The 17,351-nt window shown below is 35.0% G+C and overlaps 1 protein-coding gene across 1 annotated transcript in view; it reads right to left on the bottom strand.

The window, feature by feature from the left end:
• Positions 1–17,351, bottom strand: part of LOC128236161 (uncharacterized) — a 113,128-nt gene that overhangs the window by 69,590 nt on the left and 26,187 nt on the right. The window contains exons 10-13 of the mRNA XM_052951045.1: positions 16,953–17,044; positions 6,399–6,465; positions 5,209–5,340; positions 4,342–4,464 (exon numbers count right to left, since the gene is read on the bottom strand). Coding sequence (XP_052807005.1) covers positions 4,342–4,464; positions 5,209–5,340; positions 6,399–6,465; positions 16,953–17,044 — 414 coding nt within the window. The remainder of the gene's footprint in view (positions 1–4,341; positions 4,465–5,208; positions 5,341–6,398; positions 6,466–16,952; positions 17,045–17,351) is intronic.

Below are 17,351 nucleotides of genomic sequence, written 5' to 3'. Positions count from 1 at the left end.
TATGTATGAAGGTCTAATTGAAAGTGTTTTTCATAAAAAAATGCAGGGATGGGTGTAGTTATAGGAATGACGTCACCATTACGTCATATGTACTTCCGTTGTGTGGAAAATTCTCAATAAAAAAAAAAAGTTCTTATGATTGATAGACATGTTTTCACATGCTCAATACACTGTAAATCAAAAATATCATTATTCCTGAAACTTTTATACCTTAAGTATCTATTCTTGCTTGATTTTATCATTTAGAGTAGAGATTAAAGCATAAACCGCTGCCCTATAGTTGAAAGGTCATTTTGGAAGAACTGTCATGGTGGACGGTGCAATTTCTCGAGTTCGTTTTTCAAGTGGAGCGATTTTTCTTAGGAATAACTTGACCCCCCTTTTTTATTGGCTTAAAAGGTAATTTAAAGCTTGAACTTTAAGAATATATATGGTTATCATAGCCTGCATTTGCTCGAAATGCCTTTAAATGTTGTCTAAAAATTATAATTTTACATTGAATTATATAGGGAATAACAATGGTGGTGTGTAACCTATCAGAACACATTCAACACCTTCAACTAATATTATCACCTTGCTGGTCTAGGACAACATCACATTCCTTCTTATGTTAGGATGTACAATTATTTCTTTATATAAGTTATAAGTGAATAACACTATCCACACAGAAGATAAGATTATAGCATCTGCACGAACAATAATCAAGTTCAATGGAAAAGTCTGATTATTAAATTTATTATTAAGTAAAAATGAAATTTCTTCTAAAAAATAAAGTGTATAATAATTATTTGAATCTATGAACCTAAAAAAAGAACAATAATTACTTCAGAAGTGACTACCCTTGCTTCAAAAAAAAACTTTACATAACTATCAGATTTAAACAAAGTGTATTTATAATGAACTTGTAGCCCACGGGCTGAGGCCAATTTTTCTCCTATAATTTGAATAAACATGGAAGATAAGCAATCAACAATGTTACACACCAAATATTTAAGCACTAGGCTTCATGGTATTTGCCAAAAAAGTATATAATTTTTCCTTCAGGTTGCCATGGCAACCAGAGTTCTGCATGGAATTAATTTCTTTGAACAATTTTGAAAAAGCACCAACCAAAGATCATTCCTATGAAGTTTCATCAAAATTGTCCAAGCCGTTTAGAGGCAGAAGATGATGATAACCAATTGTTGACATTTTCCTTTAGGTTGCCATGGCAACCAGAGTTCTTCATGGAATTAATTTCTTTGAACAATTTTGAATAAGCGCCAATCAAGGATCATTCCTATGAAGTTTCATCCAAATTGTCCAAGCAGTTTAGGAGAAGAAGATGATTATAACCAATTGTTGACGCCGGTTGACAGACGCAGGACACAGACCGATCACAAAAGCTCACCTTGAGCACTTTGTGCTCAGGTCAAGTGCTCAGGTGAGCTAAAAAACTAGTATACATGTGATATTTGAAAGCAGCAAGTATAGTATACATGTACCATTTGAAAACAGGCAGTATACACATATTATCTGATGACAGCCAGTATACATCTGTCACCAATAAATGATGGCACCAAGTATACATGCAATATCTGATAACGCCCAGCAGACACGTGTTATTTCTAATATCACGCAGTAATCATGTGATATATGATAATCTAAAGTATACATGTAATATCTGATCAAACTAAGTATGCATATGCTATCTGATAATAACCAGTATACATGTGATATCTGATAACACCTGATATACAAGTGATATCTTACAACACCTGATATACATGTGTTATCTGATAAAACTTGACATACATGTGATATCTGATAACACCTGTTATCACATGTATATCTGATTATACTGATATATATGTGATATCTGATCATACCTGTTATCACATATATATCTGATTATACTGATATATATATATATATGTGATATCTGATCATACCTGACATACATGTGATATCTGATAATACCCGATATACATGTGATATCTGATTATACCTGATATACATGTGATTTCTGATCATACCTGATATACATGTGATATCTAATAATACTTGATATACATGCAATATCTGATAATATCTAATATACATGTGATATCTGATGACACCTGATAAACATGTGATATCTGATAATACCTGATAAACATGTGATATCTGATTATACCTGATATTATAGATAACATCAACCCACAAACAACTTACATAATGTGTGATATTTGTTAATTGATAAGGGAGCAGATATGCATTAATATACAACTCAAATATCTGTACAATATGGTAATGTTAATGTCAAAAAGTTTTTTTTGTCAGTTCAAATACAAGTAGCTGTACTCATGGGCTTACATGTCAATTACTCTCAAGTCCATTTCTTTTTAGCAGTAACTGATCTTGCTGTTGTTTGAGAGATGCCAAAGGTACATGCCCTGATGTGGCCCATTTAACCCAAAACAGTTTGGTAGAAGGTAGACATTCAAGGGTATAGCCAGAAGTTTGTGGAATTGCTTAATAAAAACAACACATTTTAACATTTTTCAACTAATGTCAGCTCGCTATAAAATCTATTACAGCTGTAAATGACATATACAATTTCAAACTGATACATACAATATAAAGGAAACTACAGCTTTTTCATTAACATGAGGTTAGTATAGCCCCCGCAGTTCAAACGTCAGAATCTGACGTCAATGTCATAACTTCTCAAAGTAAGAGCCGTTCGCCGCAATACAATGTCGATGTCTCACTACCCAATGCCGGTAAATGTCACTGAACCACTGACTTATAAGGATACAGGCGTGTCTGAGCTTCACTCTGTAGTTCCTGAAAGTCATTGAAGCGTTTACCTTTCACCTCACACTTAAGTTTCAGAAATAGGGCAAAATCGCATGGTGCTAGGTCCGGCGAATAAGGGGGGTGGGAAAGGATCTCCGCTTCAAGCTGGATTGTCGCGGTAGTCTGGGCCTCCTCCGATCTATGCACTGGTGCATTATTCTGGTGAAGAATCCACCCATCATGCAACGCCTGTGGTCTCTTTAATGCCATCGCCCTGTACAAGTCACGCCTCAAAACCTTAAATGGAAAACATAACTGAGCCTTATAACATAATGCATTTGTCACGTTTTGCGTACGTCATCAAATATCATAATTAAAACTAACACTTATTCAATCCCATATTTTTAATCATAAACTTTTTTAAACATTGTTTTATGCAGATTTAATCAAGAACTAAATATTGATAAAAATGAATTTTGTTATATAACACTTTACCTTAGAATAGTAAGCACCCGTCACAGATTGGCCCTGCGGAACTGCATGAAGTAGAATAACACCGTGCACATCAAAGAAGACAATGAACATATGCTTTCCTATTAAGCGGGATGATCGTGCCTTCTTTGGAGGCGGTGAACCAGTAGTCTTCCATTGACTGCTTTGCTGTTTTGTCTCAGGGTCGTAATAAAACAGCCAGGTTTCATCGCAAGTGATGATATTCTCAAGAAAACGGTTTCCTTCCTTTTCGTATCGAGCTAAGAAACAGCGTGATTCCCGTACTCTTCTGCTCATCTCATCTTCTGTCAGCAGCCGTGGAACCCAACGCGCATTCACTCGACTCAATTCCAAAATGTCTTCCATTACCCTCCGTACCGACCCATAACTCATGTCCAACATCTTGCCTATTTCATGAAGAGTGACTCAACAATCAGCGTCAACAATGTTTTTCACGGCCTCAACCTCACTCTCCGTAGTTTGTAAAACCTGTCGCCCAGACCTCACGTCGTCAGAAATGCTGTCCAGCTCCTCACTGAACCGCTTGTGCCACTTTGTACACGAGCATTCGCTTCACTGGAGTTTCACTCGATGCTTCATTCATCCGTTTAAGCGTTTGCGATGTTTTTCCTAAGTTCACACAGAACTGTATCACTGCCCGTTTTTTCAATCTGTCTTCTGGCGTCATTTTAAACAAAATTTAACTATACCGTTCTGTCTAAAATGCTTCCTTTGAAATAAACAAACAAACGCACTGACTTAAAACTACACGTCATCACACGTTATTGACGTCACATCAAATGTGCAAACTTTCATGCGGTTTTATCGGTTTCAATGTGAGTGGTCAACAACACAAGATATTGTCATGGGTTATTTTAGCAACTGCGGAGGAATGCGCGATAACATGCTATATGATGAAACTCGCATTCATAATTTCAAATTACCTGATTATTATTGTATGAAAGTTTTAAAGATATACTGCAAATTGTTTTCATTTTATCAAGCTTTTCCACAAACTTCTGGCTATGCCCTCGTATGTACTGCTATACCACTCTCAGTTTGATAGGTCTATTATCTATCGAGACTAACCTGCATGGAGATTGAGTCATTGTTGCCTGTGAGGTCAAGGTCATCAGGAATGGTTAGACTGATCTTTGACCCATTGGTCTTCACAGGCTCCATGGAGATTCTTGTCAAATTGCCGGGCTTCATCTGTAACATATTGGACATCATAAATGCCAGTAAACAATCAAGCCCCTCAATATAAGCCCTTTAAATGCATGTGAATATGTGTTTCGAGTGCCCAGGCTGGGAATCGCACCCAATCAGCTTGGTGAGAAGTGAGTGCGCTAACCATTGCACTAACTGGACAACAAAAAATAAATGTTTACAGTGGAGTGTTTTCAGTCACTTGCCCTAATTCCTCCACTCCAATGTAGAATGACAAAACTCATAAAAGCCTGACTTTATCAGAGGAGATTTAAAAAACAACAACAAAAAAACACAATGTACATGGCTCAAAAAGTTTCACTAGAAGTCTAATTATACAATGGTGATTTCAATTATAGGTTGATCACAATTTTTTTTGGCGACTTAATTATGTATGATCGCAGTAGGATATGCAAGAAAATTCCATGAAGTGTGGTAGCCCTTCTTGCTAATTTGCTCTCTAATGCCCTACTGTGTTCATACAGCATAAACACAAGTAGATAGCGACCAATACTTCTATTTACATTTTAAATATTTTTTTGTTATGATTGAAAATAAGCAGTATCTTCTGCAAATGAGTAAATGTTTATTAAGAAATGTTACCTACAACATGTCACGTTTATCCAATCGGAGTGCAATATTGAAATAAAAAATGACCTCATTATCTATTACGAGTTATACAACATGAATGACAAGTTTCATCTATACCATAGCCTAAGAGAATGTAAATACTTGTTGAAGACCTACCTTGTTCATAGAGAGGTAGATTGAGGGGGTGACAATGGTGATGGGTGGGCCATCCACTTCCTGGTCCGTCTGTATTACATCCATCACGTCCGTTACCAAGGACAAGAGTGTCTTTGTAGACCCCTCGTTTTCCTGAATATGGCAACCACACACTGCTATTATTTCATGACATCCTTTTTATTTAAAAAATTGATGTTGCCAAATTTCAAATGCTTTATATGTTCAATGCCTTAAATCAATCATCTGATTTGGCACACAATTGGGTAATTTGATATTATTTCACAAAGTCCTTTTAATAATCTTTTTGGATTTGGTACCAGATAAAGTTGCCTAAATTTCTGAATATTTGAAACCATGACGCAGCAACATGAAGTAAACACCATTTACACGAAAAATGATCATAAATTGTTACCCTAGAAATAACACTAGTAACAGAAACTGTATTATAACAAGAGCTGTCACAGAGGCAGCGTGCTCCACTATTTCGCCACTATTCAGTATAAGGATTGCAAAGTTTGGGTCAGGAACATGCATGGATCACTGTAAAATTAGATTACATACAAAACCTTAACCAGCAGTAAAATAAAGGGGGAAACATTATATGCAAGATAGAGTTATTATACTTGATTGTATAAAGTTTCAATGCATTTGGTTACATGCAAAACTTTGTCCAGAATGTCTAAGTCATATAGAAAATGGCAATTATTTGCATTATATGTAATAAGACAGTTATCTTACTTGTTAGACGAGGCCTGGAGGCCGCGTCTATAGAGATACATGTTTGCAATTGTCAATGGGGAAGTGTATACGGATAAATTTTAGTTATGAAAAATAAGAAGATTTGTTAATAATATCAACTCTTATCCAACTTTACTTAAATTTTGCTGATATATAATGTCTTACATGCAAAACCTTAACCAGAATTTCAGTCAATAATAAACACCATTAATTTGCATAATGTTCGAGGAAGAGTAATCTTACATTAATAATTAAGTATGTCAGGAAAACACATATCTAATTGTTTCAATGCAAAACATGATGTATGTGCTGTGATAATGACTTAAAAGTGCTTACATGCAAACCTTAACCAAGATGTGATGCCAACGCTAGGGTCATGTAGTAATATAGCTCTACTTATTATTTCATGGTCAAGCTAACAACTGAGAATGGTCAGACCAACATTCTGTTACCTCACTCTGTTCTTTGGTTTCATTAACTGTGTTGAACACCAGAGATCCGAATCCGCTCACTAAAAGGCTGACAACAGGCAATGACTTGCAGCGTTAGTTCATAAGACAAAGTACAGTCAAACCCTGTTGGCTTCAACTCCCAGGGACCGGCAAAAATAACTTGTGCTTTGGAAAATTCCAGCCAAGTTGAAATGCTTACCTTCAGTAAATACAAATTGGTCCTTAACATCCACTTTGAGCCAACAAGGAATTTAAGCCATGGGGTTTGACTGTACCTCTACTATTTGAAACTTTTAACATAAAAATAGCACAATTTCTAAGAAGTCTATAAAATAATCAATTGTACATAGTTAGTAAGCTTAAAAATAAGAACCAAAAAAGACCAACATAACAAAACTAAAGGGCTTGAAAAATGGACAAAAACCAAAATTGACTATCGCCTGTAATTGGAGAGGTCATTTTGATCATGTTGAATATTTATTGCTCTAGATGCATAATGAAACACAGCCTTTAACTTTTAAGTTGTTACAAATGGCTACAGAAGCATAATGAAACACAGCCTTTAACTTTTAAGTTGTTACAAATGGCTATAGATGCATAATGAAACACAGCCTTTAACTTAGTTGTTACAAATGGCTACAGAAGCATAATGAAACACAGCCTTTAACTTTTAAGTTGTTACAAATGGCTATAGATGCATAATGAAACACAGCCTTTAACTTAGTTGTTACAAATGGCTACAGAAGCATAATGAAACACAGCCTTTAACTTTTAAGTTGTTACAAATGGCTATAGATGCATAATGAAACACAGCCTTTAACTTAGTTGTTACAAATGGCTCTAGATGCATAATGAAACACAGCCTTTAACTTAGTTGTTACAAATGGCTACAGAAGCATAATGAAACACAGCCTTTAACTTTTAAGTTGTTACAAATGGCTATAGATGCATAATGAAACACAGCCTTTAACTAAGTTGTTACAAATGGCTACAGAAGCATAATGAAACACAGCCTTTAACTTTTAAGTTGTTACAAATGGCTATAGATGCACAATGAAACACAGCCTTTAACTTAGTTGTTACAAATGGCTCTAGATGCATAATGAAACACAGCCTTTAACTTAGTTGTTACAAATGGCTATAGATGCATAATGAAACACAGCCTTTAACTTAACTTAGTTGTTACAAATGGCTATAGATGCATAATGAAACACAGCCTTTATCTTAGTTGTTACAAATGGCTCTAGATGCATAATGAAACACAGCCTTGAACTTAGTTGCTACAAATGGCTATAGATGCATAATGAAACACTGCCTTAAATTAGTTGTTTCAAATGGCTTTAGATGCATAATGAAACACAGCCTTTATCTTAGTTGTTACAAATGGCTATAGATGCATAATGAAACACAGCCTTTATCTTAGTTGTTACAAATGGCTATAGATGCATAATGAAACACAGCCTTGAGCTTAGTTGCTACAAATGGCTATAGATGCATAATGAAACACAGCCTTTAACTTAGTTGTTACAAATGGCTACAGAAGCATAATGAAACACAGCCTTTAACTTTTAAGTTGTTACAAATGGCTATAGATGCATAATGAAACACAGCCTTTAACTTAGTTGTTACAAATGGCTCTAGATGCATAATGAAACACAGCCTTTAACTTAGTTGTTACAAATGGCGATAGATGCATAATGAAACACAGCCTTTAACTTAACTTAGTTGTTACAAATGGCTATAGATGCATAATGAAACACAGCCTTTATCTTAGTTGTTACAAATGGCTCTAGATGCATAATGAAACACAGCCTTGAGCTTAGTTGCTACAAATGGCTATAGATGCATAATGAAACACTGCCTTAAATTAGTTGTTTCAAATGGCTTTAGATGCATAATGAAACACAGCCTTGAACTTAGTTGCTACAAATGGCTATAGATGCATAATGAAACACTGCCTTGAACTTAGTTGCTACAAATGGCTTTAGATGCATAATGAAACACAGCCTTGAACTTAGTTGCTACAAATGGCTATAGATGCATAATGAAACACAGCCTTGAACTTAGTTGCTACAAATGGCTATAGATGCATAATGAAACACTGCCTTAAATTAGTTGTTTCAAATGGCTTTAGATGCATAATGAAACACAGCCTTTATCTTAGTTGCTACAAATGGCTATAGATGCATAATGAAACACAGCCTTTATCTTAGTTGTTACAAATGGCTCTAGATGCATAATGAAACACAGCCTTGAGCTTAGTTGTTACAAATGGTTATAGATGCATAATGAAACACAGCCTTTATCTTAGTTGTTACAAATGGCTCTAGATGCATAATGAAACACTGCCTTAAATTAGTTGTTTCAAATGGCTTTAGATGCATAATGAAACACAGCCTTTATCTTAGTTGTTACAAATGGCTATAGATGCATAATGAAACACAGCCTTGAACTTAGTTGCTACAAATGGTTATAGATGCATAATGAAACACAGCCTTGAGCTTAGTTGCTACAAATGGCTATAGATGCATAATGAAACACAGCCAGTAACTTAGTTGTTGCAAATAGCTATAAATGCATTATGAAGTACAGCCTTTAACTTACTCGTTACAAATGGCTATAAATGCATTATGAACAAGGCCCAACTGAAGCTGGATTTTTCATAATGACAAATGAGATTTTGCAGCAGGATATACAAAGTCATGTATGTTTATAGAGTAAAAAGTAAATGTGGCTTACCCTGAAATTCATACTGGTCCCATTTTTTTAACTTGACCCATATTCACACTGATTTTTAAAATATCATGCTGTGAAATATTATGACTAAGTTTTTTTGAATTTTGATTTAAAAAAAAAAAAAGGAATAAGAAACTTGTACAACAAATTGTTTCTTAATAATTGACCTAGTGACCTAGTTTTTGACCAGAGATGACCCATATTCACAAATGTCTATAATACCATGCTTATAAAATTCTGACTATTGTATTTATGACCTCCCGTACGAAATTTTTCGCCTGCAATCGACAAGAAATTTTCTATAAGTTCCAGGCGGAGATATTTTCCAGGCGTACTTTGAATAATATAAATTTAGTGTTTGAGGCGGAACCCGGTCGATTTCTTGGGGCGAAATATGTAAATGAGGTGGAATGGAATTCAAATTCCGGGCGTAATTTTAGGCTAGGGGTGGATTTTCATATTAAGCTTGAATTTTAGTTATGGGTGGAATTTCAGATTACGGGCGGAATTTCAGTTATGGGCGGAATTTTATTTTACGTGCGGATTTTCATACAGATGTCACATGAAGTTTAATGATTTTAATTTTATGTGCGCAATGATTTATAGGAGAAAAAATATGAATTTAAAAAGACAATGTGAATAACTATACTAAAGCTTGCTTAATTTATTCTGCATTTCAAATATTAATAACAATATAATAAAAGTTACACAATATTATCATATTGGGTATAAAATATAATTCCAGTCACTAAAACACTTCACAGTAGAATGAGTACTTCCCTATTGTTCATCATTCTATTATGTGTCAACCGTTATCGCGCATACATGGTCCTTTCAGTGGTGGCCCGATTTAATTCTACTTCAGGGAATGTCATGGCAGCATTTTCCGTCATAGCACATACTCTGAAAACATAATTTTGTTATTCAACGGAAACCACAAACTTTCTTCATAAGAAAACCGAAAGTTTTTTTTTTCTCAAAAAGAAAACACCGTTATAAAAGGCAGAGTTATGAGAAGAGTGCTATAATGCTGAACTCTGTGTATGGTACCATACACAAAGTCTTAGGTAGATTATTTTGCACAATGACTTGTAAAAGGGTAACCATGACTCTTAACTTATGTGTAATGGTTATATTTTACGCAGTCATACCTAAAATGATATTTATTAAACTTCATTTAAATTACTTGTAATACAGTATCTACCTTCAAGTATTGCCAGTGGTGTAGCATATTCTTTGTTTCCTCTCCAGGGCGGAGCTGCCCAATACCTGTCTCCCATGGAGTTCGCCAGTTTAATATTGGTGAATACTTGGTCAAGGACAGGGTTGTCAATAAGTTTTTGTTGAACCGACTGAAACTGAAAAGTAGGCGGCCAGCTAGGGGGATCAGTAGGCATGCCCCCCCCCCCCTCCCCCCTGAAAATTTGAAATTCAGCGTTTCATTTCCTGCATTCTGGGACATTTTATCTATCCATAGCTTCATAGATATGAAGATCCATGCTTTATTGATAACTTCATAGATACGTAATTCTACATACTCATAATGTAGGGTCATTTATTTTCATATCTGTCGCTTGTAAATTCCATCCAATAGTTTTTAAGTTATGCTCGGGACAAGAAAACAGTATTAAAGGCCATAACTCTGTAATTAGCTAAAATAGAGTTATGGTTCTTGTGCACTGCACTTCCTCTCATTGTGCTGTACCATTGTATGAAGTTTCAATAAATTCCATCTCGTAGTTTGCAAGTAAATGTCTGGAAAAAAATTGACAGCAAAAAACAAATAAAGGGCAATAACTCAGTAATTAGCTAATGTAGAGTTATGGTTCTTGAACACTGCACTTCCTCTCATTGTGTTGTACCATTGTATGAAGTTCCAATAAATTCCATCCAGTACTTTTCATGTTATACTCCGGACAAAAAAGTAACAAAGGGCAATAACTCAGTAATAAGCAAGAATCGAGTTATGGTTGTTGTACACTGCACTTCCTCTTATTATGCTCTACCATTGTATGAAGTTTAATCCAATTCCATTCAGTAGTTTTTTAAGTTATGCTCCGGACAAGGTAAATTGCAATGGACCGACCGACAAACCGACCAGAGGGCAACTCCAATATACCCCCTTCAAACTTTGTTAGTCAGGGGTATAATGAAGTCACACGCAACATGCTGCTTTACAAGGCTGGCTTAATTGTATTTCAAATAAAAGCTTTTTGAAGTAAATTTTGTGAAGAAAGTTTTTTTTTTACTTAATCACAAACTTCTGGGCTTGAGCATATTTATGTCATTATAGTATCATAACTATATGATTTAACAAACAGGTATAACAAAATTTGAAATGTTTCATGCAGCACACACATTTCTACGTGTAGACCTGTATTGATCTTCCTTGTAGACCTTTATTGATATACCGTGGAGACCTTTATTGATATACCATGGAGACCTTTATTGATATACCGTGTACACCTTTATTGATATACCATGGAGACCTTTATTGATCTACCGTGGAGACCTTTATTGATATACGGTGGAGACCTTTATTGATATACCGTGTATACCTTTATTGATATACCGTGTTGACCTTTATTGATATACCGTGTAGACCTTTATTGATATACCGTGGAGACCTTTATTGATCTATCGTGTATACCATTATTGATATACCGTGGAGACCTGTATTAATCTATCGTGTACAAAGGGCAGGGACGTAATCAACACAAGCTGATGACTCACGCTTACTGGGAATTCCTCGGTTATGGGGAACAATTGCAAGCCCCAATCCCTAACACGAATGGGGTTCAACGGGTTTCCCGGCCCTCTCGAGCCAGGCGAGACGCACACTGATCCATTCATTGTAGCGCATATGCGGGCATCACAGGCCTGTTATTGCTCAATCTTATGTGGCTAAGCGCCACAAACAGTTAAGCGTTGAATGCAGGGTTCATTATTTTCTGATAAATATTGTTCATTAAACATTTCGTTAGTGACTGAACTTTAATGGATCGACTCATTGAGGTAACACCGACTCCTGTAACAACTGTTTTATTATCCTTCTGTTATTTGTATGACAATAAAAAGTTAAGAACATGCTTATGTTTTGGGAAGACATGAAGACAGAAGGTCAAGCAATATTGAAATGTATTCTTACCACATCAGAGTTGCCTGGGGTTACAGGAGTGGAGATGGTTGACACAAGTTTCCTTGCGAAGTTGACCAGTTCTAGGTTGCTCCGATAACTGTAAAAATAGATTGATTAATTGCAACAATTACCTTGTAACAGTTAAAAGATGATTTATCTTCAATTGTTTACACAATCCATAATTATTATTTTGATATAATTGTGTTCTCATTTTTAACCTTAACATTATATAATATCTATGGTACATGTTGTAAGAAACATGATATTGATAACCACTAAAATATTTTGTAAAACATAAAGCATCTTGTTTTAAATCGCACTGAACTATTACTCGATGCAAATCAAACAAAATAGTTGTAAAAGTAAGAACAGACAAACACAATTTCAGAGCCAGTCCTGGTAAAACGAGTAATAGGAAAGTTACCTCCATCTTTCATGACCATGTACCACTTCAAATTGTTGCTATTGATTATCCACCAGTCTTACACAGCATATATGCATTTTATTTCAAAATTCATAAGAAGTCCGCGTCATTTTCATCAATCACGGCTAAAGTTTCATCTTTTGGAAAATACACACAACACATACAGTTTTAACTATAACATTGGTCACACAAGTTCAAATGTTTTCTTAATAACAAATTTTAGTTATCCATTGTTAATGATGGACCAAAAGAGCGGAACAGGTATGTCTATCAGTAATGGTTTCCATGTGGGCATCTTGGGAAACACATGACCAGAATTAATAAAGGTTAAAGGTTCGCAGAAGGAAATCTGACAAGATTGGCGCAAGATAAGGCGAGTTTTTATTAACAGCTGGATCTTGTACCCCATTGATAGCCCTTGAGGCTTGTAATATCCCAACAAGTGTCATAAGTAACATTTAAAGTTGACTTAAAAGTTCATAATCAAAGCGTTTAAAGCGTTGAATGGCTTTCGGCCTGCAACGTTTTGTGAGTATAGTCATGCAATTGTAAAACATAATTATTAACATAAAAATCTAAAGATAGTATATGCTCGCTCATAATTTCCTTTGGAAAAACTTTTAGAGTTTTATGTTGATTCTCAATTAGATCATATAGTATAATCACTTGAAATGTGTAATACGCCAAATATATACGTATATGGTATGGAGTAATTCTCAATATCATATAAAACCTTATCTGGAGCTTTGGTTTCAAAAACAGTGCACTGCCACGGATAAAGCATTTAGGAATTTTAGTAAAATCTACTCTACAATTTGAACTTGACTTAGGCGTATTAAATTTACTTCCAGGATATGCCAGCCTAACCAAATGCATCCCAACAAAATGCATTGGACATATTAATTAGGTTTATGTTTTAGGCTTCCTTCTACAACGACAAATACCTTTGGATTGAATCACCCAAATACTATTTATTCCCTGTATGTTTGATGTATATGTATCTCAGGGGTCGACACTTACCATTTTTCCAAGGGATCCCGAAGGGACACCAACATTTGAAATCAGGTGTCCCTTCCTGAAATTAGGAGTCCCTTCCACTTTTTACATTTTTTCATTGTTGAGCCTGTTTAATATTAACTTCAACATACAAATACAGTGTCTTTTACTTTTCAATTTGTAATTCAAGTATACACCATATTATACATGTTTTCAGCAGCATGTAATGACAAGTTTAGTGAATGTCAGACATGTGAACCTCTGGCAATGGCAAAAACAAAGATGGATACTATGTAAACAAAAACTTGATGTTGTTACTATTTTAAGATTTTCAGAAAATACGCATAAAATACATCATGGTTCAGGGTCTTGTCAGATGTCGGTGCTTTTCATTAAGAAACAGTAGGAATATTACATCTGGCTTGTGAAAACTGAAGCCAGTATTTAGTAGAGCTGCTGATAAATCAATCAGACTGCCAACAGGTATATAGTCATTCAAAATGCCGTCCAGACTTTTTTTAATGATGGTTAGCCTGGACTAACCATCATTAAAAAAAGCCTGGACGGCATTTTAGAATGACTAAACAGGTATAGTGCATACTGGAAGAGTAGACGACCAAAAATTGTGTATGTTAATTTTCACGCCATAAAGTCGTAACATTTTATAAATTGACTGTAGATAATGAATAAAACTTAGCAAAGTTTATTTCTATTTTGATTTGATCATAGCATTAAAATATACGTCTTTAAAATTAAAAAAGAATACTGATAAGTTGAATGCCAATTAACAAAGAATGCTGAATGTATGATGCCGGTCTTTTGTGCCATAAATGTTATTGTAAATACTCGAAGGTCGTATCATAAAGGTATCACCAGTGATGGCATCTTTTTTGAGCGGTTCTGACACAAAAGCAAAACAATTCCACTTAAGTATTTTACCGATAATAAATCTCTGTCACCTCTGACCTTGTTGAAAATGTAAACAACAAAACGGAAGCGTTAACCCGCATGCGCCCTGTGTAATGACCAGTTTATTTATAGATTCATGACGTAACTATAGTCAAAAAGTCAGCTATACTTTCGCTTTGGTGTGTCCGATAATAATAATTATTATATCATTTTGACATGCACTGTCAAGAAATTTAGGGGGACCCGAATTTAGGTAATAAACTAATGAAATGCTACTTATTTATTGATATTTAGCGTTTATCGGTCAGAAATTTAAGTGTCCCGACGGAATACCAGACTTTGAAGTTAGGTGTCCCTCCCGAAAAATTGGTGTCCTCGGGATCCCGGGACCCCGTTAGTGTCGAACACTGATGTATCTTAATAATGCCCTCAACCTATGTCACAAAATGAACAGATTACTCATTTATATCAGTAGTTTTTAAATATGCATATGCATTATACTACAAGGTCTATGGTCTGACTTTGGTCTGAAATTAATGAGACAGAGGAATATTCATACACTTTCTGTTTCATTCGGCATTACATGACTATGACACAAATTGTAGCAGGTCAATAGCCAGTAAATGCTTTACGCGATTTGATTTGAATGGTAAAAGTGTATAATATGCATTTAGTACTGGTTAAAGGTTGTTAGTATGTACTTACACCAGAGAATGGTCTGATTCGACACTCATTTTACAAACACAAGGAAAAACTATCAATCTCAATAAAAATGTCAAGTAAGAGCGATTTAAGCAATTTAAAACATAGAAAATATTCTGATGAATGTACCTCAATAACCAAAAATAAACTGATTGTAGGATAAAATGAAGTATTATAATTTTATTTAAAACAGTATGGTTTGATATCTAACGCCTGAATAGCATTTAATTGCATTATAATACGATCCATATTTTTTCCGGGTTTTAACGAGTCCTCAGAGTTTATTTCCGGGAAATAAACCTGTCTGAATGCGATGACCCAGATTCTATTCTTAACTACAAAGTACATGTAGATATGATCGGTCCTCCGCCTTACATGTATTTATTTGATTCAGTACGCATTCATTTAGAAACTATTTGCAGATTCTGCTTTTTATATTGCTATCTGTAACTCGCCGATATTGAAATAATTGCTTTTTGTACAATTTTAATCGCGTAATATTACGCAAAACCCAGCTTATTCGCACTATATTAACCGCATAACAAATATCAAATCACCTAACAGCGCTACTTTTAGCTAACTAATTAATATGCAGAAGGCAGTCCGTAGCAATTGAAGTAGATTGCTTACTAGGTATTTTCGACGTAACTGTTAATGTAAATTAGGTTGTTGAACAATGCAGTTCTAACTGCGCTGGGGTTGATACGCCCGTGCGCGCATTAATTCACCAAAAGTTAAAAATGTTATGTCGATCTGCCGATGTGATTTCCGAGATACGGTTATAAACGTCTGCAGGCCTAGCGGCCTACAGTCTAAAAAATGAGTGTAAATGTATATCATGGGTTTATATTTTTTTCTTCATGATTTTGACTTCCCTTTGTAGTTTTAAATGTTTTTGAATCTTTTATTTTAATACAAGGAGTATGCAGTGTAAAGATAATAACATGGAAGATGTTTACCTTTTACCGCGCTATGTGAAATGTAAATGATAAAAGGAAACACAAACAATTCAATAATTTCTCATGACATTCGAATGATTTTGGATTTGTTGGCTGAAAACATTAGGCTAAGTTCGAAATTATGCTCCACTAAAATGTTTAAGTAGGATATTCTGCCCCAAAGGTTGCATAGAAAAACCGAGTACGAAATTCCGTGTCACGCAAATGTTAAAGTATATAAATACACCTGTAATTTGTTTACACCTGGAACTTCGAATAATTTTACGCCCAGAATCTACAAGAAACATGAATTGATATCGAGCGGAATAATTATTCCGTCTATACTCCAGGCGGAATTCACTGATTCCAAGCCAATTCCGCCTTGATTCTGCCCGGAATCCGCACCTTTATTTCGTACGGGCTGTTACAAAATTGAACGCAAAACTGTTAAAGAAAATGTTCAATGAAAAATCCGGGTTAAACTGTCTTATAATTGACAAATGACTTATATTTCCTTATGTTAGTTGGCAATATTTACACTCAATGGGTCATTAGAAATCAATATATTGTGATACAGTGGGGTAAAAAGTTGGTAAGCTAAATTCTTTGTTCCAATAAAATTATAGAATAAAGTCTTAACAAATCATGGCCTTCTAAGATGCAATCAACTGATTTTGAACAATGCTTGATCATAGTATAACCCTTAGTACCTAGCTGTGCCAGCAAGATCTGTTTGTGAGACCTCAGCAGATGAATTCTTGTAAGCTTTCACCAGTTTGCTGTATATAGATACAGATTGGGTCTGAAAAAATGTTTTCAAGAATGTAAAAGTTTATCTGCTGAACAACAACAACAACATTCAATTATATGGATTTCATTTTAATTCCATTGCGAAGATAGCAATCAGATGAATCATGATTATTTCTGTCAATCTTGGCTGTAAACATGCCCAGGATGTTCTAAATTGTTTTTCCCTAGTTTAGGCTAAAATGGCTGTTTGCTGGACTGGTAATTGTTGGCCGAAAAATCTGTTGCTGAATTGACTGTTTGCTGGTGCGTGTTCACAGAGTTAGTGTTGAAGTGACTGTTTGCTGGTTTGTGTTCACAGA

The sequence above is a fragment of the Mya arenaria genome, chromosome 5 (genome assembly GCF_026914265.1).
Source record: "Mya arenaria isolate MELC-2E11 chromosome 5, ASM2691426v1".
NCBI classification, from domain to species: Eukaryota; Metazoa; Mollusca; class Bivalvia; order Myida; family Myidae; genus Mya; species Mya arenaria.
This window is presented reverse-complemented; position numbering and strand designations above follow the sequence as displayed.